Source organism: Osmerus eperlanus, chromosome 10, assembly GCF_963692335.1.
Source record: "Osmerus eperlanus chromosome 10, fOsmEpe2.1, whole genome shotgun sequence".
NCBI lineage: Eukaryota > Metazoa > Chordata > Actinopteri > Osmeriformes > Osmeridae > Osmerus > Osmerus eperlanus.
Window position 1 is genome coordinate 5,079,332 of NC_085027.1, and position 27,986 is coordinate 5,107,317.

The 27,986-nt window shown below is 43.0% G+C and overlaps 1 protein-coding gene and 1 long non-coding RNA gene across 2 annotated transcripts; one reads left to right on the top strand and one right to left on the bottom strand.

The window, feature by feature from the left end:
* Positions 1-188: 188 nt before the first annotated feature.
* Positions 189-19,030, top strand: LOC134027874 (uncharacterized). Its single transcript, XR_009931479.1, has 3 exons — positions 189-478; positions 18,700-18,755; positions 18,912-19,030. It is a non-coding gene; the product is annotated as an uncharacterized LOC134027874 (long non-coding RNA).
* Positions 8,911-27,977, bottom strand: slc6a2 (solute carrier family 6 member 2). The gene is made up of 15 exons (XM_062471100.1): positions 27,701-27,977; positions 26,822-27,285; positions 25,811-25,942; positions 24,904-25,141; positions 18,670-18,808; positions 18,383-18,517; positions 18,090-18,193; positions 16,048-16,172; positions 15,439-15,551; positions 14,102-14,230; positions 13,685-13,784; positions 13,082-13,182; positions 11,884-12,051; positions 11,133-11,204; positions 8,911-10,977 (listed from the first exon to the last, which is right to left on the bottom strand). Exons 2-15 carry the CDS (start codon positions 27,102-27,104, stop codon positions 10,954-10,956), a joined length of 1,863 nt encoding a protein of 620 aa, XP_062327084.1. The 5' UTR covers positions 27,105-27,285; positions 27,701-27,977; the 3' UTR covers positions 8,911-10,953.
* Between the last annotated feature and the right edge of the window lie 9 nt (positions 27,978-27,986).

Below are 27,986 nucleotides of genomic sequence, written 5' to 3' on the forward strand. Positions count from 1 at the left end.
TTGACAGTCAAATTGGCCAATCATATCTTCCATGTCAATGGCTGGGCTTTGTTATCGCTAACTTTATGACAAGTTCCGCCCGCTGTGGGAAACGCGATCACAAGCTAATTACTAGCTAGCTTTAGCTTGTTCGTTCACTTCACAATCGAAGCAGCGAGTAACGTCCCCGCTAGTAAGTAGGACATTGTTTCACATTTGTTATATGCGCCGTTTTCAAGGTTAACTTTTAATGAGTTAATCGGCAAAGGAAGACCTACACAATAACTTAAATTTGTGCAGAAAACCAAAGGTTTTGAGAGGAATTTCAATTCCAGCAATTATATGCGGTACCGGTGGATGACAGGATCAACCAAAGAGCAAAAGCTTTACTGTTGGGAATTGGGATTGTTTGCTGTTTGGCGCGGAGAGTGGGACCTGGGCCAAAGATGGATTTTCTGATTTAGGAAGTTTATCCAATTTCAAGTAAAGATCATCAAAGGTAGGCTATGTCATTTTAAACTTTCGACCGCCGTGCCAACTGATTTTATTCTGGCGGCCGCTGCCACTGTTTTGTAGCCCTAGCCTAGCCTATGTTATAGTTTTGTGCAGAATGACCGGTCAATCTGTAGGCTAAATGTACCAACACAACGTCATTATGCACAATTACCGTAAATAGTGCCGCAAGGGCTGGCTCAAATAGTGCGTAATGACCAACACAATGTCATGTAGGCCTAATGCTGTGTGCGTGCTGTATCGTGTTTTATTCTGACGAGTAATTGGGGTCAGAGGGCCAAGGTTTAAGAGTCACGGTTCGCTACTGGAAGATAAAGATACTGGAGCCCCATTAGGCAGAGAGTACACAGTCATATGTATGTACAGTAAAATGCATCAGTTCATGTGTTTTGCCTCATCGCCCACGTGGCTTTTTCTCAGCCAATATTTGAACTGGAAGCCACCTGTTTTAGTCTGCATCAGAATTTGAGTGACATTTGACCTATCAGACTGTAATTTAAAAACAAGTGTTCTGTATTCTCTGCCATACCAGTGAATATCTATAATCTATATTAAACTGATGAAATACTAAGATTCTTGTGAGTACGAGGCAAATAATTTGGTCTCCACTCACAGGAAATGTTTATATCAGTACACAAGGCTCGGGCCTTAATTGGAGTATTTTTCCATGAGACCTTTCCAGTTCAACAGTAGGTCCAAAAGATTTAGAGGCCATTGCATGTCCTTGAAATGAATATCACACCAGCTAATTTTTACATGAAAACAGACCATAACAAAAAAAGATTTATAGTTAACCTACAGTGAAAAAATCAGTCTACAATAAATGAAAACAATTACATAGTCAAACAATTTAAAAGGGTATGCAGGCAATATCATGAAGATGGTAGATAGTTAACTAATTATTTTGCAGTTACGTATGTTCTCCATGGGGACATCCTGACTTATCAGACATCAGAGTGGCTATCCTGCTGCTCCATGCCGTCATCCAATTGCTAAAGCTCTTTGCATTTGATAGGATATTTTTTATGCCTGCTCAGGTGCAGTTTGCGGAGATTCCACAAAGTTTGCCACAGAGTCGACGGTGCAGTTATCTGATGTGTTGCGAAGAGGTTTGGGAGAGGAAATGGACTGCCAAACAATCTTTTCATCTGTGATGTCTGACACAAAGTCGTTTATTTCCAAAACCACGATTTGAACCGTTGGTTGTACTGTCGGACACCTGATTAATCATAGGGACCAACCAGGTAACTAATTATTCAATTATTCCACCCACATGGTGGAGCTGGTGTCACCGACTTCCAAATCAAGTGCATGAGTGAGATGTACCATTTTTCTAGGAGCGTTATCTCTTACAGTGTTACTTAGTACCTCAGAGATTTAGACAATACCCTGGTGCAGCCTACGGTTCCAAAACCTCTGCTTTTATGATGTTGATGGACATGTCTGGCTGTGAGGTTCGTGCAAGTTCAAAGAAGAAGCCAGGAAAGAGTACAGTCTGCATATTCATTGCTCAGGTTCTCCGTTGGTATGTTCAACTGTTCTACAGTTTTGGTGTAGGATTGGTGTCCGTTACATGATGAGATGGAATTGTCTCTAAAATGGCCTTAAAATGTTGATCCAGATACATTTCCAATGATGTTTCTCAATACTGCGTGTTTCCCTGCAAATGGTTGTGTTGATGAAGTGGGGACATATGAGTGCTCAGATGGAAAGACTTACCTTGTAATTTCCTTCAGTAATTTGCCAGCTTCTAGAACATCAGAGCGCTGCCACTGTGAAATGTTCTCTGCCCTGTCTATTTTTACCACTCAACTGTTACCCTGTCACTCTCACAAATAAATTATTGAAAATTATGTCAGATGTTTGTGGCATGTGCTTAAAATATACACTGTGTGGGGCTGTCTGTGTGTATGTGTTCACATGTGTTTGTAGAGGATGGGAAGGGGGGGGGACTTTGTCCAAAACAAACATGGTCAAGCTCGATTGCTTGAAGAATGCTTTTTATGCAAGTCTATCTCAGTAAAGTGTAAATATGTACAATGGTGGCTGCTGGCTGTTGGCAGAGAGTGCAAAAGTGAAGCTGATTACAACAGTCCCAGAATAGAATGTTTTCAACTGGTGCTGAGGTGCAAAAGTTCAAAAAGCTGCAATTGATACCGATAAAGTTGTTTTAGTATTTGTGCAACATACCAATCTGATACTTGATTTTCAGAGGTGTTCTCCACTCTATTATGTCACTTTGGATAAAAGCACCTGGCAAATAAATAAAGTGCAAATGTAGATGTAAATATCTAACCATGTACAGATAAATATCTAACCATGTACAGATAAAGCCATGACTTAATCCCTCCAGATGAAAACTCCATGGTTGCTGAGTGGTTGAGTGGTTGGGTCCATGTTGGGTCCATGTTGTTGGGACATCACCTTGGGGAGATTGAGTCTGAGGCTGGACATGGACATCTGTGTAGAAAGCTGACAAAGGTGACTTAGATTCCCAAAGTCCCCATGGAAAGAAGTTGAATGGCAACTGCCAGTGAGAAACAAGTTAAGTGTCCTTTCGGTGCCCACAAAGCATTCACTGGTTTGCTCTTTTTAACAGTCATGTGGTCACTCAAATCTTACCTTGCCTTGGCTGAGATTCCAACTGCTAGTGCCACGTGAGACTCTTCATGTATAGTATGTCTATGGAATGTGATCCTTCAGTGACTCTCTAATCCAGAAACATTGGATGTACGTACAGCATGGACAGACACTATTGTTCTGTACAGCCAGCAGCACCAAAAGGTTATAGAGCCACCATTAGCCCATAGACTGAGAACTGAGGGGGCTTCACTTTGTTTCTCCATTCTGATTGATATGGTTCATTTGTAGAATTATTTTAAACTAACTTCATCCAAGTTTAACAAAGTTTTACAATATCTACTCACCCATGTAATCATGTAAAAATACTAACGTTTTCCATCCCAGTTGTGATATCTTAACACATGTTTGGCAAGCAGTAATGGAAAATGTTAATGGGACATGATGACATGTATTCGAAAATAAAAACAATGCCACAGATCTAAGAGGAACAACACATATTTGGGTCCAATGCTTTAAATCGGTAACTGATACAGGGTAGATACAGAGTGGAAAAAGCTCATCCCTCACCACGCTTCCATCGCCTAGCCAAGAAAAACAACCACAGGGAATATTTACTGTACTTAAAAAGACCCTTGATGCTTGACTTCCTCTGTTACACCCCAAATACTCCCCAGCCAGAGGAAGAACTCTTGCCTGACCTTCTCTCTAATAATATCTGTTATGGTCCAGTCACAGGCCTATACACTGCAGCTATGTGAACACGATGGAACCTGCACATCCCATATGGGGTTTCCATGTGTACAGGAAGCAGTCGATTGTACAGTCACAACCTGAGCTCACTTCACTGCCAGCTACTGGATACTTGTCTTGAGTTCAATGAGAGGTTGCCCATTAGTACCACTCTCCTACTTTTACAGCTAGGCTAGAATGTTAATGGTTGCCCTCTGAGTTCAGATCTTTGGGGGATTTGTGGATTTTACAACCATAATGATTTTCATGGGACATCTGTGGATGGTCTGATGTTTCATGTGAGGACAACTAATCAGACTTGCCAAGCTGATAGCAACGTAAGGTCCCTTTCAAATTAAGCCATTCATTGGATTTTTTTACAAATAAGAAGGTTATGCCTTGGTTTCCTAATATCTGTTACCACCCGGAACTTTAGGAGATTATATTGCCTAACTATGGAGATAGAGAAAAACAACAAAATTATTACATAACCACAGTTATAGTTGTTATTGTGGGAACCCAAGAAAAGTGAGACCCTGATTTTTCCCATCGTTCAACATGTTGTTTATAGTCTTTCTTTAGAGTCCTTAATGAAGGGCATTAATGTGAAGCCGACTTTTGCCAATGTCTTTGAGAGAGCCTATTCATATCAGTGAAGCTCTCAAGCCTAATCTTCTGTAATATGTCAAATCTTCCCTGCTCAACCATGCTTTGAAATAGAGTATACAAAGCATCCACTAAGCACGTAACATCACCTTATCAATTTTCGCAAAGGCTTCATAGAGGAGTTCCTACTATCAACAAAACTTTGTAATTCGGTCACATGGATTAATCCCTGACAATTGGATTACAAATAGAAAATAAGACCTCAGAATGAGGAGGCAAACCAAAAAAAGTCCTCCTTTCCCCCCAATCACATTAGTGCTGCACAGAGCTCGCAATTAGGAGGCAGTCTGCGGAGGGCCAGTTTGACTTTTATTGGTTAAACAAATTTGATGAAAGTTTGTGGTTTTGACCTTTTTGGCGCAATAAGCCCCAACGGGTGCCTCAGTAAGGCAGGGAGAGATAAGACTGACCGAAATGACAGTCAAGTCAGGCCTTTATCAGAACAGATCATCAGGGGGAAAGAAAGAGAGAGAGAGAGAGAAAGAGAGAGAGAGAGAGAAAGAGAGAGAGAGAAAGAGAGAGAGAGAGAGAAAGAGAGAGAGAGAGAGAGAGAGAGAGAGAGAGAGAAAGAGAGAGAGAGAGAGAAAGAGAGAGAGAGAGAGAGAGAGAGAGAGAGAGAGAGAGAGAGAGAGAGAGAGAGAGAGAGAGAGAGAGAGAGAGAGAGAGAGAGAGAGAGAGAGAGAGAGAGAGAGAGAGAGAGAGAGAGAGAGAGAGAGAGAGAGAGAGAGAGAGAGAGAGAGAGAGAGAGAAAGAGAGAGAGAGAGAGAAAGAGAGAGAGAGCGAGAAAGAGTTCATCTCCTGTTAATATCAATGGAAGTGTCCAATTAGAGAGTTCCATATGAAATGAAAGACATCCTGCTTTTTGACATTGTGTTATCTCCCATTTGCAGAGTTCCCATCCCATTATGACTGTCTTTCCCCGGTAACAACAATGATACCTGGCCTGATAAGAACAGTCTGTACTGAATAGGCCTCTCTGTGAAGGCTAATACAGATAGTACGTGTTCTGTTTCATACTTTATCGTTGCCATAATGGGTACAACACCACCCTCAGGACTTGAAAGGTCCTTCTAGAAGCACGTCTGGCTAACATGGCCAAATCATTCATAGCCTATGGAACAACAAGCACCATATCCCCAGAAGTTTCTGCTGTGTTGTTGATAGAACCGATGTCTTTCTAATACCGTGTGATTAGATATTACAGCCTAAACTGAAGTCTATCCTTATCAATAAGTCAAGCTGGCCCTGTCTTTGTCTGGCTTCAAGAACACCCCACACAGTAAAGCTTTAGGACATGCAGAGTTGAGATTCTCTACCTTACAGTATAGTACTTGAGCAGCCCTGTAAACCATAAAATGTTTATAGCACAGGGATATAGTCATATCACACTTATGGTGCCACTGTGTCATGTCAGAAATATGCTGTTAAACAATTATTGAAGATTGCCTTGCAATGTACAGTACAGTTATATGGAGAAAAACTGATGAAATATAACCAGTAAAGCACATTGATATCCTTCATTACTTGGAAGCCATCACATGGTCCAAGAAGAAGAGACCTTTGGAGTGCTAGACCTGAGGTCTGTCAAAAGTTTTACTAGGTTTGAGAGAGAGTGGCTATGAATCCCCCAAAGCCTTCCAAAGCTCCCAAGATTCTAAACAAGCACACATGGTTTGGGGTTACATAGGGACATAAAGCACTCACTAACAGTACAACTCTTCATTGATTATATCACATGCCCTGACGTGTCACGTGTTGTGTCTGTCAGCTACACTTGATGTGACAGTACACAATGCTGGCTGCAAAGGCATTTACTTTAGAGTTTGATTATGTTTACCTTGACATGCCAAGGTGATGACCCCTATCTATCTGTGGTTCATTGTAGGGAGGGACACATATGGACAACAATGACAAACTTGCCCCCTTGACATCAAACAAGTGATTATTTTGAATGAGCTTTGCCAATCCTAGATGTTGGCTGGCAGATCAGAAGTCTGAAAGCAGCATGTTATTGGGTGTTTCCAGGTGAAATACCGGATGTCACCCCCCCCTGTCATTATTTCTCCTGATTGAATTGCAGGCAGAACAAAATAAAAATGGAACACTGCTGTGTCCTGTATGTTATGGCTGACCGCTTTTGGAATCAAGAGCCAACAGATTATCTACTTTGATAGCTTCTGTCACAACAAGAGCCACTTCCAGACTTTAGGGGGTCATTTAAAACAGTCTTAGACATACACTGTGAGCACTCTCTCTCTTTATCTTTCTCCCTCCCTCTCAAATAATTTTTAATTACTTTCTCTGTTAATGTCTGTCTCTTTGTTTAGGGTTAGGGTTTGTCTCTGTTTGATTCTAGTCATTTCTACGTTTCCCTCTATTTCTCAAAGTCAAAGCTAACTCAATTAAAATCAGTGAACTCTGGAGTGTCACTTCACCAGCCCACTATTATACACCTTTACACCTTGTCTGTGAGTCACCCACATAAGTGATCCAGCAGTAGGTGTCTGTGATAAAGTCCAGAGACATTATATAAAGTTTGTAATTTTATATATCGTAAAAGCAGATGTCTTTTTCATGCCATAACTCTCAAAGGACACCTTTAATACCTCATGATGATTTAACACAGGTTCATATACAAACTGTTACTGTGAGAGTAGAATTTACCTTGCATATGAGGATTCAATGTCAAAGACATAATGAATAGATGCTCTCATTATTTTACTCAGCAGACACCAAATAGAAACCACTGGCTGGTGTTAATCGAATAAGACCTATTGAGGTCAATGAATTAGCAACAGCAACAGGACCAAAACGCCTTCAGGTTAAATTCTCTGTGGGTGTGTTGCACAATTAGCTGTTCACAGGGATGATGAAGCCCTACTAGAATGCTACACACAGTGGCTTAAAGGGAAGAACTACAGAAACAGTGTATTCAGTTTATTAAACAACATGATGGTCAGTAGAAAAGCAATTATTTTAGCATTGCTGGACAGACTAAGTCAGCATAGTATATTGAGCTGACAGATTGCCTCCAGAGTGCAAATTACTCATCACACACCTCAGTTCACATGTTCGATCGCTGATATACAGTGGGGATACACGATCAATCTTACAATGTGAGGGTTGCTTATCAAAGCTGGAACTGGAAAAAAAAAATATATTCCTTGAATCTCAAGCTTTGCTTGCCTGTTGAAATAACACACAATGGATGAATTAGGGTGGCAGGGGCCATGGCGAGGCACCATTTAAACATAAGCAGTGGTGTGGGTTTGTGTGCACAAAGACTGGGCTAGGCACACCACTGCATGACATGGCCGCATAGTGTGCACAAAGAGCGGCGGGATGTACTGTGGGCTACAGTAGAATGGCCCAGTCAGCTTATGTAGCCAGAAGCCCTCACTCAGCACGAAAAGGAAGAATGCAAACAGACGAGAGAGATTAAATAGCCTATGCTCCCAAGTTACTGATTCATCACACAGGACAGTGTAGTATTGGGAGTCAGAGAGTCAGGGAGTCAGATGGCTGAGCGGTTAGGGAATCGGGCTAGTAATCAGAAGGTTGCTGGTTCGATTCCCGGCTGTGCCACCAAATGACGTTGTGTCCTTGGGCAAGGCACTTCACCCTACTTGCTTCGGGGGGAATGTCCCTGTACTTACTGTACTGTAAGTCGCTCTGGATAAGAGCGTCTGCTAAATGACTAAAATTAAATTAATTAAATTAGTATTGCACATACTGTAGTACACGGCTACAGTACAAGATTTCTAGGAAGTGCTAGAAAAGGTACAGTATGCATTTTTACAATTCTGTATAATGTCCCCCTATTTAGTTTGTGGATAAAAGATTTTCTTAGCTGGATAATTCTTTGTAATATGTGACATAGCTGGGCTACGCCGTGTTGTTGTAAATTATTTACCCTCTCCACACTGTAAGAGCTTTGAGCTTCTTCCTTCATTGTTACTTGTTGCTGAAAAAAACAAAAGGGCACCAGGGCCTTTTTCTCTCCTGCAAGTTTGCAGTGCTGCTGATAGCTGCTCACAGGTGGTGGTGCTTTGATGCAGTCTGTCATTACGCCTGAAGCAGAATATACCAAACCAAACAATATAACAAACACAAACAGTGTAATTCCCAGTGTTCAGAGGAGACCCCTATGAAAAGGCAGAGGAAGTAGCTCCTAGAAGAGTTCGAACTTTGTTTTCTCTTTCACTACCAAACCATAATAATACAGAGCTTCCTGACAGAGAGGAGAGGTGAATTCTGGTCTGTGAAGGTGACTAGGGGCAAGGCTGCAGAAGGGATGTTCCCTCCCAGGAAGGGAAGGCCCGTTCCCTGATCCCAGGCTTCAACACACCCTGCTGTACCAGGCTCCTGCTGGTGTCCTCGGACAGTGTGCCCCTTGAAGGCCCCAACAATAACCACTTCATACACCCCGAGAGTGTGTGTAGAAGAAACTTTTTATTATAATAGTGTGCATATTTTTACTTCTTTATAGATATTTGTCACTCACGTTCAACTGGACGTTTGTATTGTACACAGTATTCTGTAAACATTGTTCAGCAAAGCCAGGGCTTATTTGCCTACATTCACGTGGCAAAATTTCCCCAGGTTACGCTGAAGACTACATCTCTAAATAGTTCATCTTACTTACATCGAACACCGTGATATAACAGCAGACAGTTACGTTTAAAATACTTTACATTCACGTTTTTGTTATAAACAATTTGATAAATACAAGATTGGATATATAACAAAAGAATATATTTATATATTTTTCATATCTTATATTTCCATATACTATTGAATTCTTATGTGTGGCTTTTATCCTGCCAATAGTTTTTTTTTACGATATACGGTTCAAATTCCAATGAAACTCAATTGCAATAAATAGATACAAATAGGAATACTGAAAAGGAAACATTTGGCACTTCAATGGTGGTGAATCTTCTGTAAATCAAGATAAAAACTAAACAAATGTAATTGTCCATTTAACATAACATTTTTATAGCACAATTGAGGCAATATAAGATCACTTGTCACCCCTCCACGCACACAAAAACACGCATACGGTACAAAACCACACATACACTCTTTGAAGGATAAGCTACTGATTTTCCTCATAGACATGTAACAAAGCATTGGAAAGGTGCAACGACACTAAACCAAAAGTTATGAAAAGTAATTTGTTTAGTTGAACCTTTCTGTTATAAAACTGCAGTCAAGTCTTTTTTTTGATAAACAAGCTATTTCTTCCTTGGCCAACAATCAAAACAGTAACTTCATCATTCCTTAGAAAGTAAAACACATAGGACTGTATTTTAGATATGAACTGCTCTCAAAGCTTTTGAAGTTCTGGAAAACAAAACCTGCCAAAGGGCCTTCCCCAAGCATCTCTTCCTGAAAGCACACTGTAAGACGCTTTTGCAGGGTGAAGAACATTTTACGCATTTCTTTGAAGAGGAAATATGGAATAGTTGAGTAATAAGATACTACCAAAAAACAACTGCCCATCTGTTGAGCCTTCAATGGAGCTTTGGAATGACCCTGACTGCAAAACAAATTGAAGTTCAAATATAAATTGTTCCCTTTTTAAAAAACAGTTGACAAAAGCTGCATGTCTCTATGCACATAACACAAGCCCAGGTGAATAACCTTGGATTTCAAGGATCAAAAAGGAATCATTCAACTGAATGAATAGCCGTTGTCGTAACCGGGAGCGTATGTAAGCCACAGTTGAGATCTGCAGAGATGTTAAGTAGGGGTGGTGAAGAGTAACCTTGAACTGGTTCTGATGTGTCTTCCTTGATAAGGCACTGACACAGTTAAGCTGCTTTCAAAAGAATGAAGACTTTCCCTCCCAATAATTACTTGCTGTATCTACTTGGCATCTCAAAGACAGCACAAAAACTCAATTTCTATCCTTATGGCTTGAGGGTCTTAAAAAAAAGAAAAGCTAATTACATTTTCCACCCCTATCCTGTACTACACCTTACCTAGTGGACTGATTCTGATTGATTATTTTTTCTCTTGGTTTCAGTGTCTTACACACTCTGTATAAACAAAGCAGAGCAAACAAAAATCATAGTCAAAATATACATTGCAAGCAATATTTTTTCTCTTGGCTTTAGTGTCTTACTCTGCAGAAACAAGCACAGCTTAAATAAAAAATATACACTGACATGGAAAGGAAAATAAGTATCCATGAACCACCCCTTCAAAATGTTACCTTTTGAACAGAGTGTGTCTTGGCTAATAAGTTGCTTGTTGGAAAAATGGATGATATTGACTATGTGTAAAGCCAGTGTGCCAGCCAGGGAGTGAGGGAGGGGAGGGACAGTGTAGGTCAGAGGTGAGAAAAGTTCAAGCCTGGCTCTCCCTGTTCGCCCTCCGACCGGAGGCTCATGGGTAGACATGTCTGCCGCCAGAACGCCGTGGCTCCAACATGCTGGAATTTTGGACAGTGAGGAATGTTGGGCAGCCTGTTGGGTGTCAGATGGCCAACCAGTGCTTAAGCTGAAAAGATAACATAATTCGATTGGGTACAGTTAATTTGAGCAGCATTTAAACTATCGTAACTAATCACAATGAATGCCATTTATTGATTTAATAATACAATAGCAGTAGTTATGTCTAGTCCACTCGCTCTCAGCCCTAAATAGATTAATTACCGTGAACTGCCTGATGTTCCCCTCGGCCACTAGGTGATGTTCATGTTCAGGTGTGATGCAGTAAGCTATCCTCTGAAACACAGCAGATTGCATCGTCACAAAACTTGAATAAACAATACCCATTCCTTTATCTGTCACTCATATCTGTAAATCTTACGAAATGCCCAGGCAGGGACATCTAGATCGCTGAGAGGTCAAGCCTTAGACTGATTCTGACTGAGCTGGGCTGCATGTGCTGTGACCTCCAGCATCGTATTAGCTGTATATACTCTGATGGCTGGGGGAGTTGGGTTCATTATGCTGTAAACCACTGTGGATAGGGTCCAGTCTGAGCCAGAAAAATTACAGTTGAAGAAAAACGGTCATGGAGATCATGAAGGAATCTACCACAGGCTGCCATCAGAAGGAAACTCCTAAAGAGTGTGTCTGTCTGTGTGTCTGTGTGTGTGTGTGGGTGTGTGTGTGTGTTGGAGGGGGTAAGGTACTGTGCCATAACACTGTTTACTGGTGGGCAAGAAGGGAAACATTCCTCAGCTTTGATGATTAGGATCATGGATTTTCTATGAGCTTTGAAGGAGCCAGATCACATAGAAGTGTCCCTCAAGAACGGACCAACCAGGAAATACAAAAACATCAAGGCTATGGTTTTGCACTTCAAATTTACATCAACAACTGGCACTGAAGGGGAACTAGTCTCTACGTTAAATAAATACATTGATGCAGATAAGAGGTTGTTATTTTAAGGCCTGACCTGTTTGAAAGTGCCTGACACGCTGCAAAACTTGTAGATGGCGTAGATGGGGACCAAGAGCATAGAGGACATGGCCACACCCCAGCCAACCACGTTGGACCACTGAGGGAAGACATAGTCATCGTAATTCAGGCCAGTTGAGGTCACGATGCTGGCAACCACCACAAACTGAGGAAACACAGAAAGAAAGAGAGGGCGAGAGACAAGGAAAAAGAGAGTGAGATAATTCGGCACAGACTAACCTTTGTTTCTCTCAGAACCAATTCCCCATTGTTTATCCCCCAGCATTACAAAGGTGAAATTGGATTGAGTTGAGCTGAACAGACTGCAGGTGAAGCGGTTCAGTTTCCCTCTGGGTTTGACCTGATGTTCTGGGAAGAAGTCTGGCCCACCTGCACCCGATTAGATGGCAAGGGAACCCCACCTCTGGCCCCAGAGAGCCGGACACATCACTAGCAGTTAGCCATCACGTGGAGGTCAGTGACCCTGGTTAATACCAAAAACATTCAGTTTTTACCACTTGCCAGTGGCAGTGAAATCTGTCAGCACACTGAAGAGACTGAAGCTGAACCTGAGCGTGACTTCCACTGCTGAGCTGAGAGCTTTCTTATCTGGCTTAGACCTTGGGGAAACATAACTACCATATTGAATCAAATGAAACAATGTGACTTCTCACTGGACATAAGGTTAGATCTAAAGATATTCAGGATACATTAGCTTTCTATCAAGAGAACTACATATCCTGTTGCCTTATACATTCTCCATGGGGAAGAATACTTACTCTAGATTACAGTTGATGAAGACCATTCAGGGAATATGAATGTTTACACTAAACTGATTCATGTGCTTTCAATAAGCCTGCCCCTTACAAATTCACATCTAGATTTCATTCACAGAATACACATTTGACCTCAATTAAAGACGTGTGGATTCCTCCCCTTCACTAGGTGAATCAGTCTGTTCAAAAGGGGCTGTTCTGTTCATTTGATACCCAAGTAATCAGCAATGCTTGTCAAATGAATTCATTATAATACATTCAGACACACCATGGGACAAGAGAGAGAGAGAAGCCATGCACCGACGCAGGGGCATATAGAACATCAATATCACATTTGCTCTCCAGCAACTCCAACCATCCCCAACCCCCAACACCTCTTGGTGTCTAATACTTCTTTCCCAACCCAAATCTCATCCTCACCAGCAGGAAGGCTGGGCTGACAAATTTCCAGCACAGCCTCCAGTAGAGACCTGGCTTGAAGCCCATCATGCGCTCAATATCCTCACTGAAACGGTCCACTCCTGCAGAGGAACACAGAGACAGGCAGACATGTACAGTAGGTCTTCTATATCACATGCAGGCCTTGTATACACATTCAGGCCTTGTGTGTGACATCCACTCCTCTCCCTCTCTCGGTAATGTGCTTGGCCTGTGTAGTGGCGAAGCCAGTTTGTCTCACAGTGGGTGGGGGGCTTTGTGTGACCACATTCTAATGTCATCAATAGCTGCAGGGCTCAGGGACAGAGAGGATTCCAGTGACCAGGCGGTTGGGGAAGGTCAGGGTGGGGTAGCTGGAGACGAGGAGGTCAGGGTGGGGTAGCTGGAGACGAGGAGGTCAGGGTGGCGAGGTGGAGGGAGAGAGGAAGGGAGGAAGGGCCTGCTATAACAGAGCACAGGTAAAGTTACCCGTCTTAAATGTTTAAAGCAGACCAGAGGTTTGTTTTACGACACACCATGCCATCCAGTGACCATACAGTTCAACATGGCGTTTGAGCGACGTGCTGAGACAACTTGGCGTCTTACCGTAAAACCAGGACACCCCTATAGCTTCGATCAGCACCGCAAACAGTATAGAGGTTCCTGCTGCGTAGTTATCTAGTAGAGTAAGGACATAGATGCCTCCCTGTAGAAAAAAGGCAAGAGAGAGAGAGAGAGAGCCAGAGAGAGAGAGAAAGAGAGAGAAAAAGAAAGAATGAAATACAGAAGGAAAGTGTATAAACCGGATTCTTAGAAACAGACTCCCTGTCTCGTTTTGTCGTCATGCTCCTCAACAAAAAACAACAAAAATCTGGTATATATTATAAGGTTCTCAACGGCTTCACTAATCTGATCATGCGAGCAAGCAAAGCCATGTGAATGATTCGGGCTAGTAGCTAATATTATTTATCTATGCTCTCTCAGAGAAACCATGGAAGAAGAAACTCAGAAGAAGTGACTGACGTTAGTGATGCAGAACAAGGCGACCAGGAAAGTGCCGAATGCAGTGGCGAAGGTGAACAGTTTCCTGTTCCTCTTGAGGATTTTGAAGTCGTCAGTGAGGCCTGTAATTACTGCCTCCATACCGCCCATCTGGAATGCACACACACACATAACCACATACACATACACACACACACACATTATGATAAGTTGGATTTTTTACACAGAACCCTAAAACAACATCAAGTCTGTTCCCTGCTGTTTAAACTCTCCTGCAAGAGTCGCTTGCTCCAAACCTCAACATTTTGCAACATTGTGTGTGCCTTTGACATCTCACTTTGATTTAAAGTAAAAGGGCCACTTTGTGTCAAACAAATATTTAATAAGGAACATTTTCATTCTCTGAGACGTTTTCCTGAGTTCACACATTCTAACCGTGGTGAATACAATTTTCCACCTCACGCTATGGGGTTCAGTGTTCCCCCTAGGTTTACAGCTTTGGGGAGGGGGGGCGGGGGGCGGCGGCGGGCGCCCCCCTAATATAATGGTAGGGGAAACACTGGGGTTATTAGGCAACACTGGAGCAGCAAAACACCCGTAGCTCTGGATGCTAGCCTACTCAGAGAACCTCCATTTCCAACACTAAAGGCAGGAACCCACAATAGGAAAACATGAAGCGTGTGTGACTGCACACGTCAGATTGGTGTTTTTTTTTTTGGTCAAGTGATTTCGTAATATTATGTGAAAAAGTGAAGGGTGAAAGATATGACTGAAGTGAATTCTTGAATAGTATCTTCAAAGTTTGCAATCGATTGCAAGAACATTCAAATATGGCAGCTAGTCTTGGTGGGAAGAGAGGTGGGGAGGGGTGTGGTCTGGAGGGAGGAGATTTGGGGAGGGGTGAGGTCTGGTGGGAGGAGAGGTGTGGAGGGGTGAGGTCTGGAGGGAGTAGAGGGTGGGGAGGGGTGAGGTCTGGAGGGAGGAGAGGTGGGGAAGGGTGAGGTCTGGTGGGAGGAGAGGTGGGGAAGGGTGAGGTCTGGTGGGAGGAGAGATGGGGAGGGGTGAGGTCTGGTGGGAGGAGAGGTGGGGAGGGGTGAGGTCTGGTGGGAGGAGAGGTGGGGAGGGGTGAGGTCTGGTGGGAGGAGAGGTGGGGAGGGGTGAGGTCTGGTGGGAGGAGAGGTGTGGAGGGGTGAGGTCTGGTGGGAGGAGAGGTGGGGAGGGGTGAGGTCTGGTGGGAGGAGAGGTGGGGAGGGGTGAGGTCTGGTGGGAGGAGAGATGGGGAGGGGTGAGGTCTGGTGGGAGGAGAGGTGGGGAGGGGTGAGGTCTGGTGGGAGGAGAGGTGGGGAGGGGTGACTCACAGAGCTGTCGATACCCAGCGTCAGCAGCATGATGAAGAATACGATGGCCCAAAACGTAGAACCGGGCAAAGTGGAGATGGCCTCTGGGTAGATAATGAACACCAGTCCTGCCCCTGGATTCACATGCACATAAAACAACATTGTTGTATAACATGATACAATAAAACTGACTGCTTGTCCTGCACTTGACATAATGAGCAAGTTGTGAACATTAAGAAACAAGAGCGTAGTGGAGGAATGTTGAAACAGGTTAAAAAGAGAGGTGTTACAGACACAGCGTTATCTCCTCTCTCATCAGCTCCAGGCTGTTGAGTTGTAGTTGAGGTGGCAGGAGAGATCAACAAAAAATGAGAGCAGCCATACTAAAGGAAGTTATTCCAATTTTCCCCAAATCCAAATGTTTTTGTATCGCTGCCAATCTGCTCTCTGCAGTCAATATTTACATGGATCGCTGAAAAGGTTTCATTCAAAACAGTTGTTGGAAACCTGTCATTTTCCATTTGAAAGTCTTTAAGCAACTGTGGCAACCACCTGACATTCTGTTCACTCTGTGCTGACTGAACGGATGTTCATTAAAGTACGTATGTGTGTGTATGTGTGTGTACTGACCATCTGTGGCTACGTCCTCTATTTTCACGCCATGTTTGTCAGCCATGTAACCCAGCACAGAAAAGATGGCAAACCCTGAGAAGAAGCTGGTGACACAGTTCACTGTACTGGTCAGGAGAGCATCCCTGTATGGACGAAACACACACACACACACACACATCCACACACACACACACATCCCCACCCACACACACACACATCCCCACCCACACACACACAAAAGTTCTATAAACCTTCGCGTAACATGATAGTGACATTTCTTTATGACAACATAACACTTAAACAGTTTGTCTTTTTGACTTTTATTACCCATGGTGAAATTCAAAGACATTCTTCTACCTATAACCACAATAAATCCACAGACGTTTTTACTGGAAGCCCATTCTGGTTAGTTTCCTCAGGTTTTGTCTCACAGACAATGGCGACCCCTTGCTCTCTCTGTAATAGGGAACCCAGGCAGTGTTCTCTCCAATCTCAGTGGAGCTTTTGTGTTCAATTACCACACACACACACAACAGTCTAACTGGTGGTTACAGGACAACGGAGCTCTGTTTTATAGCATAACCTGAACCAACCCAAGACCCTTCCGCGCCCCCATTCCATTTCCCTCTGTCTGCCAGATTCTTCGTCTGCAAGATTTCTGGACCTTGTGAGGTAGTGTAGCAGCCAACTTTTACAAAATCCTCATTCAAGCGCCGGCTCCAGAAGTAACCACCCTCAAACACATCAAGTCCTTCAGCAGCATTGCAACAATGCAGTTGGACTCACAATGCAAGTGTCGCTTCGCTTGCTTAGGTGCTAACTCCCAGCATCTGTGTGTAATAACGCCGGTGGGAACAATTAAGTCAATAGAGAAGCATTGTAGTGTGTCAGACAACCCTGGCAGAGCCTGACCAAATGGTGCTGTAAAGTACATGCACTGCTGCAATGTTTACCAGGCGAGCATGTTGCTGAAACCGTTGATCTTTCACCTAGTCGAGGTCCCCCATGGGGACAGCGTTAATGTAAATACCACCTGCCATCACTCCACAGGTCCCCTCTGTCAGAGGGGTGGTGAGGGAAAGCGGGCGGCGGAGGGAGGTACAGGGGGAGGAAGCGGAGGAGGGTTTGGCACGTTGCCCAACAAACAGTACCGGTGGGCGTCACACTCGCATGTGTTGTCCTCTGGGCTCGGCCGATGCACAGAAGCTTCAGACACACACACACAGTAGCTTCAGACACACACACACACACACACAGTACCTTTAGACACACACACACACAGTAGTTGCAGACACACACACAGTAGCTTCAGACACACACACACACACACACACACACACACACAGTAGCTTCAGACACACACACACACACAGTTGCTTCAGACACCCACACACAGTAGCTTCAGACACACACACACAGTAGCTTCAGACACACACACACACAATAGCTTCAGACACACACACACACACACACACGCACACACACACACACAGTAGCTTCAGACACCCACACACAGTAGCTTCAGACACCCACACACACACACACAGTGTAGCTTCAGACACACACACACAGTAGGCTTGGAAGCTCTCCAGCAGATCCTAAGACCTGCCAGGTACAGTCTGGGCGAGATAAGAATCAAACTAAAAATAGACCCAGCTATTGAACCGACACTTACCTAAGCACGCTCGGATGTATGTACGCACCACACACACACAAACAAACAAACAAACACACACACATTGAAAAACCCATTAGGATGTACCTACTCCATTAAGTAGAGTGTGTTTAGGGCCAGATTGCGAGTCAAAGCAATAACAGAGCCAACTGCAGCAGCCTGTATTTCATCTGCAGTAACCTATTAGAGAGGATAATCATCAGCAGAGCCCAGGATCTGGGGTCAGTTCAGGCTCTAGTGTCTGTCTGAGGCGGGCTCTCGTGTTGGCTAGGAGAGCAGACAAACACACCCTCTCTGGCCCTTTGTTTGTTTACCTGGGGGGACAAGGGACAGAACGCTAGCGAAGGCCATGGCACTGCTCAAAGGACGACACAAGGAAAACTACCTGTAGCAGTTGTTGTCGAATTTGTTGTAGCTGGCGAAGGCGATGAGCACCCCGAAGCCTGCTCCTAGAGAGTAGAAGATCTGTGTGGCAGCATCGATCCACACCTAGAAGCACAGATCCACATGACATGATACAGGTGGCCAATCAAGATCCCCATTTAACCTTTGGCTTTGCTTTTTGAAGAGCAACACCACAGCTTACAGCAAAATCAATCAAATATAGGCTAGACATGGCCATGGCAGTGACATACAGTACTGTAGTGTGAGAGTTGTATCTGTGTGTGTGTGTTTGACCTTGGGGTTATTGAGCATGTTGAAGTCGATGTGGAGGTAGGCCCGTATGCCGTCCATGGCACCTGGCAGAGTGATGCCTCGGATCAACAACACAAACAGCACCACGTAGGGCATAGTGGCTGTGATGTACACCACCTGAGAACAACACAGGAACGATCAATACATAAACAAATGAATGAATTAATGAATGCATGAAGTGGAGGGCTAATTGAATGGATACAATTAACACAATAACTGAATGAGGTCATGTATTGTAAATGTGTGAGTTTGTGAGAGTTGTCGATTACCTTGCCTGAGGACTTAACGCCCTTCCACAGGCTGAAGTATAGGATGAAGACCACAACCACAAGACATAGAGTGAGCTCCCAGCGGGGTAAGCCCAGGTCCTGGATGCCCCTGCTCTCATGGAGATGCAACACACCCCGCCTGAAGAACACACACACGCACACACACGTGCATTATAGGACATAAAAAGCTTACACACCAATTTCACCCACACATTCTAACAGATGCTTTCTTTCACTTACAGAGCTGTCATAAAAAAGATAAATTCAATATATGTAAAAGCTCATGATGACATCGGGAAGGCTATATATCTCAAGCTAAATTGTTTTCCCTGGCCGGGGGGTCCGGAGCGAGGGGTGTTTTCGGTGACAATCAGTGACAATCAGTCACCTGCTCCAGGGAGAGAGCCTGGGTGTTCTCAGGATAGAACTCACTCTCATCACTATCCCAAACTCTTTGCGCACGCTTCAAAAACTCTGGGGTGATTTGAACAACCTACATGTTTTTTTTCTTAACAATATCTAATAACTTGAAAAAGGATATTTCATCAAACTTCTGAATACAATTTCAATACAAGGTTACATTATGCAAATAGACAGAACAGGGGATTAATTCAGGGCCTTGGTACTGTACAGTGCAGGAAGGGTTTGTTCTCTCCTCACACACATGTAAATCTGTCTCTAACCATTTGACAGGTCGTGTGTTTTGATAAAAACAATGATGACAATCTCTTGGGAGCCATTCCCCCCCAGTGCTCTGACTAGAGTAAGTTAAAGAGATGTTCAAAGGTTCAAGTGTTTCACCGTCACATAAATTACAGAGGCCAGACAAATAGGGTGTCCACCGTCCATAGATAAATATTTCCTGCTGGGCACTGTTCCCCCAAGCCTCTGGAGATGAAAACGAAGGCACACCAGCTCCAGTGGCCATTGGAGGAAGGTTCAGCACATGCATAGGCTCTGAGTAGGAAGCACCTCACTTCAAAGGGAGAATGCGGTTCAAAGGTCAACATGTTGCTGAATAGTTGAGGCTACACAGAAGCTGCCACTGCTCAGTTGATCTGTTCAAAGGTGAAGACGACAGTTATACACTGCGTTGACAAGGAATATGCTTCTGCTTTGAAAGATTGCTACTTGAAATAGTCATTGCACCCTTATAGGGTAGTTCCTGACATACTTGTTTGACCATCCATATGTAATCAGGCCAGAGTTTGGCAGTTCCAAGCCAAGGAGGGCTCATCTCAAGGGGGAGCGGGTGGGTGGGTTATTCCCACTGACACAGACAGTTTAGCTGTCTAAATTAGATAAATTAAATGACAAAACCCCACATAAACCCATCGTCACGATCATCTTCATCAAGGCACAGCTGATTTCAGGGTTGCACGAGATTCTTGGGCCTTTGTGATGGCCGGGAATCCAACTAGCCTTGATGACGATCGGGATTACAGGACGGCTTTGCATCAGAATATGATATAAACAACTGGCTAAACAACCATATCTCTGCCTAAAGACACATGAACTCAATAACACAGAAACGGGGAAAAGAATTCGGTGTCCAGACATAAAACCCCAAAGGACCACGGCCTGCTCATAAATACATCCAACAGACCCTTTTATCTCCTCATGATAATAAATTCAAAGTTGTGAGGCCTTCAGGGAGAGGGAGATAGAGAGACCAAAAAAGGATGGACTCAGTCCTGTGGTTCTGACCGGCCAAGGTCAAGTGTTGTTTGGGTTGAGCCTCTAAGACTAATGGTTCATCTGATATCTGATATGCACATTGTGAAAGCTACCCATGACATCAATCCATGTCCCTGTGGCCCTGGTGTTCTAAACACAATCCCTCTTATCTTGTCTCTCTCTGACCTGATCAGCGACCTGAAGGTTTTTTGGCCCCAAGTCAACTGTTATGTACAGTACCCATCCACCACATTGTTTGCATCTCTGTACACCATGCATGAAGGATACAGCCTGTTGAAGCATTGCAGTGGCAACGCATATGCAAAAGTCATCTCTGCTCCACACACAAAACGAGAACGGGAACTCAATGGAATGCGGAAACATCACAAATACCTCATGAAGGCATAAAAGTTAGATTGATGATGTGTATTTTTATAAAAAACTATACTTAGAATGCAAACCGTTACTTTATCAGCAAAGTATATTATTTTCAAGTGTGCTCTGCATCACTTGCAGGGAAATTGGAGTATAATCGAAGCAATCTTGTTAGATTCTACGCAAATGGCCCTCCCTAATGAGGCAGATCCATCAAGTTGTCCTTGACATAAAATCAAATGCAACTGCTTAAGCATGTAGGGGATCTATAAAATCGACAGTATGTGAGTTGATTGAATGGTTTGATACTGTACAGTGTACCATGTAGTGCATGGCTTGTGCTGGTTCAAGGGAAGGCAACATAGATTACCATGGACATGCAAAAACAACATACAGTAGGCAAGGCACAGACCAAAGTCCAGCCTTAGGATGTTTTCCTGAAGTTTGCCAACCTTTATCAAATGTCAAAAATCATGTTATACAGTCTGTTTGATTACTGAAATAATCAGTTAATTTTATGGTAGCAACGCACACAATGGGATAATTTTCTAGGTATTATTGTTGAGCAGAGTGGTCATGAGTGTTGAGCTGTGGTCTGACCCTGTGAGACCTGACCATCTGCCCTGCTAGACAGACAGCTAGTGAGCCATGTGGATGTTCTCTGACGGCTCACATACTTTAGGTCCAATCCAACTTTCATGTTGAAACAGCTAGTTTACAACTACAATGGCCAGGCTATCAAGAGTAGAATACAATACCGATGATACTGCTTATTCATAAGTCTACTGTGTCAGATGGAATTAAAAATTTATAAAATAGTTCATATAAAATTTCACCTTTCACCCATTCAAAGAACCACAGTGCATCTTGAGCACAGGCTTTGTTCATCTCTTGAGTAATGACAACTCTTGGACCTCTTTATCCGAGGGTGGACCTGAGATCAAACTGATGTTGTGGAGAAACACCTCAAACAGCGATTCCCTAAGGTAGAAGTACTTTTGGCAGTCCAAAATATCACTCCCCATGTCGGCTGACAGTTGATCCAACAGTTTCTGCTTACACAATCATTCTCATTTTCATCCAGAGCACCCAAAGGGCCTCCAAGTCCAGGTTATATGAGAAGCACCGTTAAGAACTTGCTCAACATCCACATATGCAAGAAACAAGGAGGCCCTTGTGTTCATGTTATCGTGGATTTATGGTTGCATGTCCTAGTGATAGATCTTCACACTCTGGAGCTGGATCATACTCAGACAGAGGATTTCATGATTGAGTCAGTTGGAGAGAGGTATGAATCTCCAACTCATTTCAAAATGGCTCACAGAACGCCTGCCCTCTATAATTGAAGTCACAGTGTCCTACACAAAGGGAAGTACTTGAAAACTAAACTGGTACAACACTGAGAAGATGGCCTAATATCTTTGAAGGACTCACGGCAAAGCTCAACATCATGGTACATTCATTGGCACACATTTTTATTACTCAGAAATTAGGATAGCCTTTTGACGACTTTTGACAATTCTTTCAAATGTTACCTTTGCAATTGCCAGGCCTTTTGAAAGCCCTGTGCGGAAGTGGGATGTGAGGAGCAACTGAATTTTTAGAGAGGGGCTTGCAGTGGCACAGATTCACACATACACAACTGGGCACGGCACACTCTGTCAGTGTCGCCAAGCTGGAGTAGTCGAACAGTTAAATGCCTTGCGAGCACAAGCACCATAATGCTTGAATGGGGTCTTAAACCTAGCAACTGTGTAATAGCTCGTTCAAAATAAACCATTGTCCTAGAGGGACAAAGAGTCAGAATTAGTTACCTTTTGGCTTTCTCTTCTTCGATCGCAGGGCTACCATTGCCACATTGATTGTTGTATTGATAGTCTTGTTTAAGTAAGAATGACAAAGATTGTCAAGGACTTAGTTACAACCTTTTGATAATTTAATAGGCATTTAATGTAATAACCTCAGACAGTAATATAAGGACCATCACACTGTGCTAATTTAACCTCAATTAGATTTGCAGCTGTTACAACTGCAAACAAAAAAAGAGTTCCATTCACATAATAACAATTCAACTCCAAGGACTTATATTGATGATTATATTATTTCCTACCACTGAGTCTTTAGTCTTAATCATACTGACTTTGTAAAGCATTTTGAGCACTGACCTCAACATAATCTTTTCAGCAGTTTGCCTTTTGGGAGCCCTGGTCTGTCATTAGTGTGTGTGTGTAGCAGTGCAGAGCCCCTGTGATGGCATTGTAAATGACACCTGCTCTGTGTCCGCCCAGAAGCTCTAATGACAGTACTCACAGCCACTTGGCAGATTGCAGGGCAGTGATGATCAATGAGCACAATAATAAAGGCCAAATAGGGGAGGAAATGAGGGCTTTGCACATCCTTGGACAGCTGAGGATAAGTCAGCACAGATCAAAGTACGTGGTGTGTGAACCATAGTGATGGTAGGACATTGCATTACGGGTGTGTGCGTACCTCGGTACGCTACACCCTGATCCTAAGGCCAACATTCTGATTCGTTTTTAAGAGACTGTGTGGTCTTGATCTAGAGGGAAAATGCGTATTAGAAATTAGAACGACTCACTATGTAATTTTTGTTGACAGAGTTGAACATCACAAGAGACCTGAGGCATATCCCATTGGAAAAGTCTCCAGTTGCAATGTCCTAAAGACTCTTCTTCGATACGATTACCTGTGCTATCAATTTGAATAGCTCAGATATTCTACTCACAGAAAAACTGAAAAGAATGTAGTGTTGGAAAAACTGGGAGAGAGGAAGACAATTCTCTCATGGAGTGTGTTATCTACGGATTCTGCCAACCATACGCGAGCAGGCTGATTTATGTCTCCAGACCCTGTCCAGGGCCAACTTACAGCTCAGAACGAGATTACCAGAATTTTGATATTCTAGCAGGAGCAGTAGTGTATCTGTCCTAGAGTGTCTGCTGCAGAGTTCTCATTGACAAGACAAGTGCAGCCTGTCTACAATTAACTACGGTTATAAGGGCACATAATGGCCGTTGTGCTGTCTATGTACCAAAGACCTTTGAGAGGGGTTGATAACAACCGCACAAACACCAATGATGATTTAAAGAGAGCCATCTAGAGGGTCATCTAAAGGTATTACCTTTATTCATTTCACATTTCACGTCTTTGGTGACAGATGACAGAGAAATGCCACAGGAGTTTCAGATGCGTTCATTAACTCGACACAAGAAACATCAGTGCAGCAAGGCAATATGGGAAACAGAGTCTTTGATCTGTTCATAGGCTGCATATGACGCACTCCTGGCATGTTTTGTTTGTGCCTGACACTGCAAATCAGCTGAGAGATAAGACCACTGTATTGTTTACTGGTTTCCTCTGGGCTGCAGAGTCAGGAGCGAGGGGGAAGAATTGCAATTCTTTGAAGTGCAAGTGAATGGGGATTTTTTTCTGTGAACTTCAAACGCAGAATCTACGCTTTTTTTATGCCTCAATTGGTGATGGCTGGTTCACTCAAGAATTTGGGGAGTACAGCACAAATGTTTTATTGATAGTGACCCACTTAACAGCCTAAGCATTTTATAGATGTCATACATACCCGTCACACATTAAGATGCTTGTCCTAATATAAGATTATTATTTTTTTTGCTAAATCTGCTGACGGTGAACACACATTCTGACTGATGGAGAAAAATCACCTGTGTTTATTGAATGGACCATCACAACCTTAGAGGTCCAAAAATATTATGTCACAACAAGATTGCGGCTATAGGAGAGCCATACCGTTTCTGCTTGTACAGCTACTTCAGGACTTTACTTTGGTTCGTCTCATTTGATGTCACTTCATTGAACTGAAACTAAACTGCATTGTTTATTTTATCTTATTTTTTTATACAATAATACATTTTTATATAATATATTTATTTAACAATTATCTGGCGCTTTATTTCAGAAAAAATTATGTTGTACATTTATTCTCTCAATCCTAATGATATAGGATATGATATAGTCCTGAAATTGTCAAATTAAATGACTGAAATGACCGAAAAAAAACAATAAGATTCTATAAGTAATTGCTTCTTATTCTCAATTTAGCACAGTTCAAAACTGACACCCTATATAAGCCCTTTCCTGAGAGGCCCAGATGGAGATACAAGTCAGAGACAGGCCCGAGGTACTCACTCATAGTACTCCGCCGCCGGCGTGATCTTAAACTTGGCGTAGGATGTCCCATTGGCCAAGAACGAGCCGTTGAAGTGCTTGGGGAGAGTACAGTTCTCGCTGTTCCAGCTGTTGTTACAGTGAAGCCATGGCAGCTCGCTGGTCATGGACGAGAACAGGTAGTAGAGAGACCAAGCTATGATGACGTTGTAGTAGAAGCCAACGTACAGGGCGATGATGATGACAGTATAGCCCACACCTGAGGAGAATGGTTGGATTGCATTATTATGTGTGTAGTATTGTACATGTGGGCAAGCATTCCACCCACTGTACAATGTGTCCACATACGAGGTGTAAACTGGAACCTGGGATCCAAGACAACAGGTCTGTATGTTACCCTGCTGGCTAGAATTAGGATTCAATTCCATATTTTGTTTGACTGTATCACTGAAAGCCAATGTGCTATAGCATCTCAAAAGACAACAGATGGGCCTGGTTTTAATATACAATTATGTTCCCAGTGTTTCACACGTACACTCTGCATGTCAGTCAGCTCTGGTAAGGTGTTATAAGGTTCAATGGGTTTACAATCTTCACAGTCAGGGGAATCATGATAGCGCTTTACAATTATTTAGACATTATTTTAGAGCTTTGCACAAAATATTCCTTTTGACCCACACTTCAAAAGTGCTGCAGCAGGTTGATTCACAAACAGAAGCAAGAAAAGAGAGAACACCACACTAAGGGTCGAGGAGAGCTGAGGAGGCTGCCGGCAGCGTGGCAAAGGAAAAAGGAAAGGTGAAATGAGAAAAACATGCTGAGAGGCAGAGAAAGGAGCAGGGAAGGAATGCAGCACAGGTTGGAGAGGTGAGACAGGCATAGTTGAGAGGTGAGAGAGAAGCTGGGTTTGAGGAAAAGGATGGCTCACCTTTAAACACAGGGCATATCTTCCAGACTGTGGCGGCCCCTTCTCTGTTGTACTGGCCCAAGGCTAACTCCATGTAGAATAAGGGCATCCCAGCAATGACCAGGAACAGAATGTAAGGGATCAAAAAGGCACCTAAGATAGTGTAAAAAACACACTTAGAAACGTGTTTCGTCCTGGAATCCATGTAAACACTCAATTCAACAGAGCTTCAAAGAAAGTATTTCACTTTCCACGCTTAGTTTTTTTGTAGTGTATTCCAGCAATAACATTTGCCACCATTCTGTTATAATTGGCTACACATTATTAAAAAAAAAACAATAACAATGGCCTTAGAATTGAGTAGGGATGATTATGAAGGTTGCATGACGCATTAATGTTATTTTCTCTGTTGAAGAGTTGGCAGGAGAGTTCACTGCACAAAACAATAAACATGTCTGTTTCCCCCCCACGTGAATGGAAATGCGGCCAAAGGGGGACACGCCTCTTTCTAGTAAACATTCAGTTTTCATAACAAGTGGATGGCCGTCTGTTGTAGGCATGCATGCAAAAAGTCATTTTCTAGCTCAATATTTCAATTATACATATTACATTAATTTACATTTATTCGCCCCATAATTTCAATAGTTTATCTTATTGAAATATTGATTTGGGGCCATGCTTGATAATACTATATTCATATAAACATGCAATTCATGGATACCATTTTCCATTCATGTTCCTGGAGAAGCTAGACTTGAGTGCATTTAAAAATGTTAGATTTCTAAGTAACTAATATGGGAATCTATTTAAATGGCACATACATTCATGTAATTAAGTAACCATTTCTCACGACCTGGGATTTTTATTGTTGAGATCGGAAGAGTTTCACCCTCTTAACTGCATAAATACAGGGGCAATTTTTGGAAGGCATTGCAAACTAAAAACGTTTGTTTCGCAACATAACAGAAATAGGTCCTTCATGGATATGTATTACAAAACGACCTGAGGTCAACTTCACTGTAGTCTACTTACCTCCTCCATTCTTGTAACACAAGTAAGGGAATCTCCACACATTGGCCAAGTCCACTGCAAAGCCTATAACAGACAGTAGAAAGTCAATTTTCTTTCCCCAAGTTTCCCTTTCATCATCTTCAGGGGGGCCGCCACTGCAGTTGGGGATGACAGACGAGCTAGTGTACTGGACCCCATTCTGGTCCTTCACCAGTATCAGCTCAACTTCCTTTTTTTCCACATTGCACTGTTTAAGCGGGGCGACTGATGAGAGCTTATGTTCTGGCAGCACTTGGATGTTCATCTTCACGGTAGTGCGAAGCTTACGCCAGCCTCGTGCTCTCACGTCCCCAATATAGTGGCGGAGGTGATTTGGGCGCTGCGTTTGATCGTGATGACGAAGGGAATCCCGTTAATGAAGAAGGGCAAACTCCGCATGAGCAACTTGTCTCTCCTGGATCTATGATTGGCTCCGCATTCCTCGACTACAGAAGGAAACAAAGTATAAAGTTTGGAGAGGAGGAATAGTTTTGCGTTCAAATTTACGCAAACAGATTTACGTTTTAGTCTATAGAAACAGTAATGCAAGATGTTGGTGAGAAAGTAGTTGCTGATTCATAGTTCCTATAGTCAAATAGCTGCACTTAATTTGTTATTTAAATATTCTAAAAGCTACACACTATAAACTGTGACAACTGATAGACTACAGTGTAATCTCTGCAGGTGGCAAGTTACTCCATAGCGTTCACATTTCTCACCATGACTGCGCGCTAATTGCTGAACGCACTATGGTAAACAATTTAGTCTACTCGATCAAATTTAAACTAGGTCTTAGTCGATCTGCAGCTCACTACATCCTTACAGTTTGTAAAAAACTTCAAGAGTGTGGTCTATTATTACTTGAGCAGTTTAGAAAACGAGAAGTCCAAGATGAGCATGGTCCGTACTTGAATGGCACATCTATGGGCACCTCTCCATGACCCGTTGCTGCAGTCGTCCAGATGCGTCTGAGAAAAGACTGCCCATACTGATGGAACTTCAAGACTCGCCTTCTCAGGAGCGAAAGACGATATAAGTTGTGAGCTTTTAAATCAGGCTCCTCTCTGTCCACGTGATATATTATAATTGAGGATTTTTCCCTCCCATTTTACTCCATGTTTGAGTTTGGCAGTCCGCCGCCGCTGGT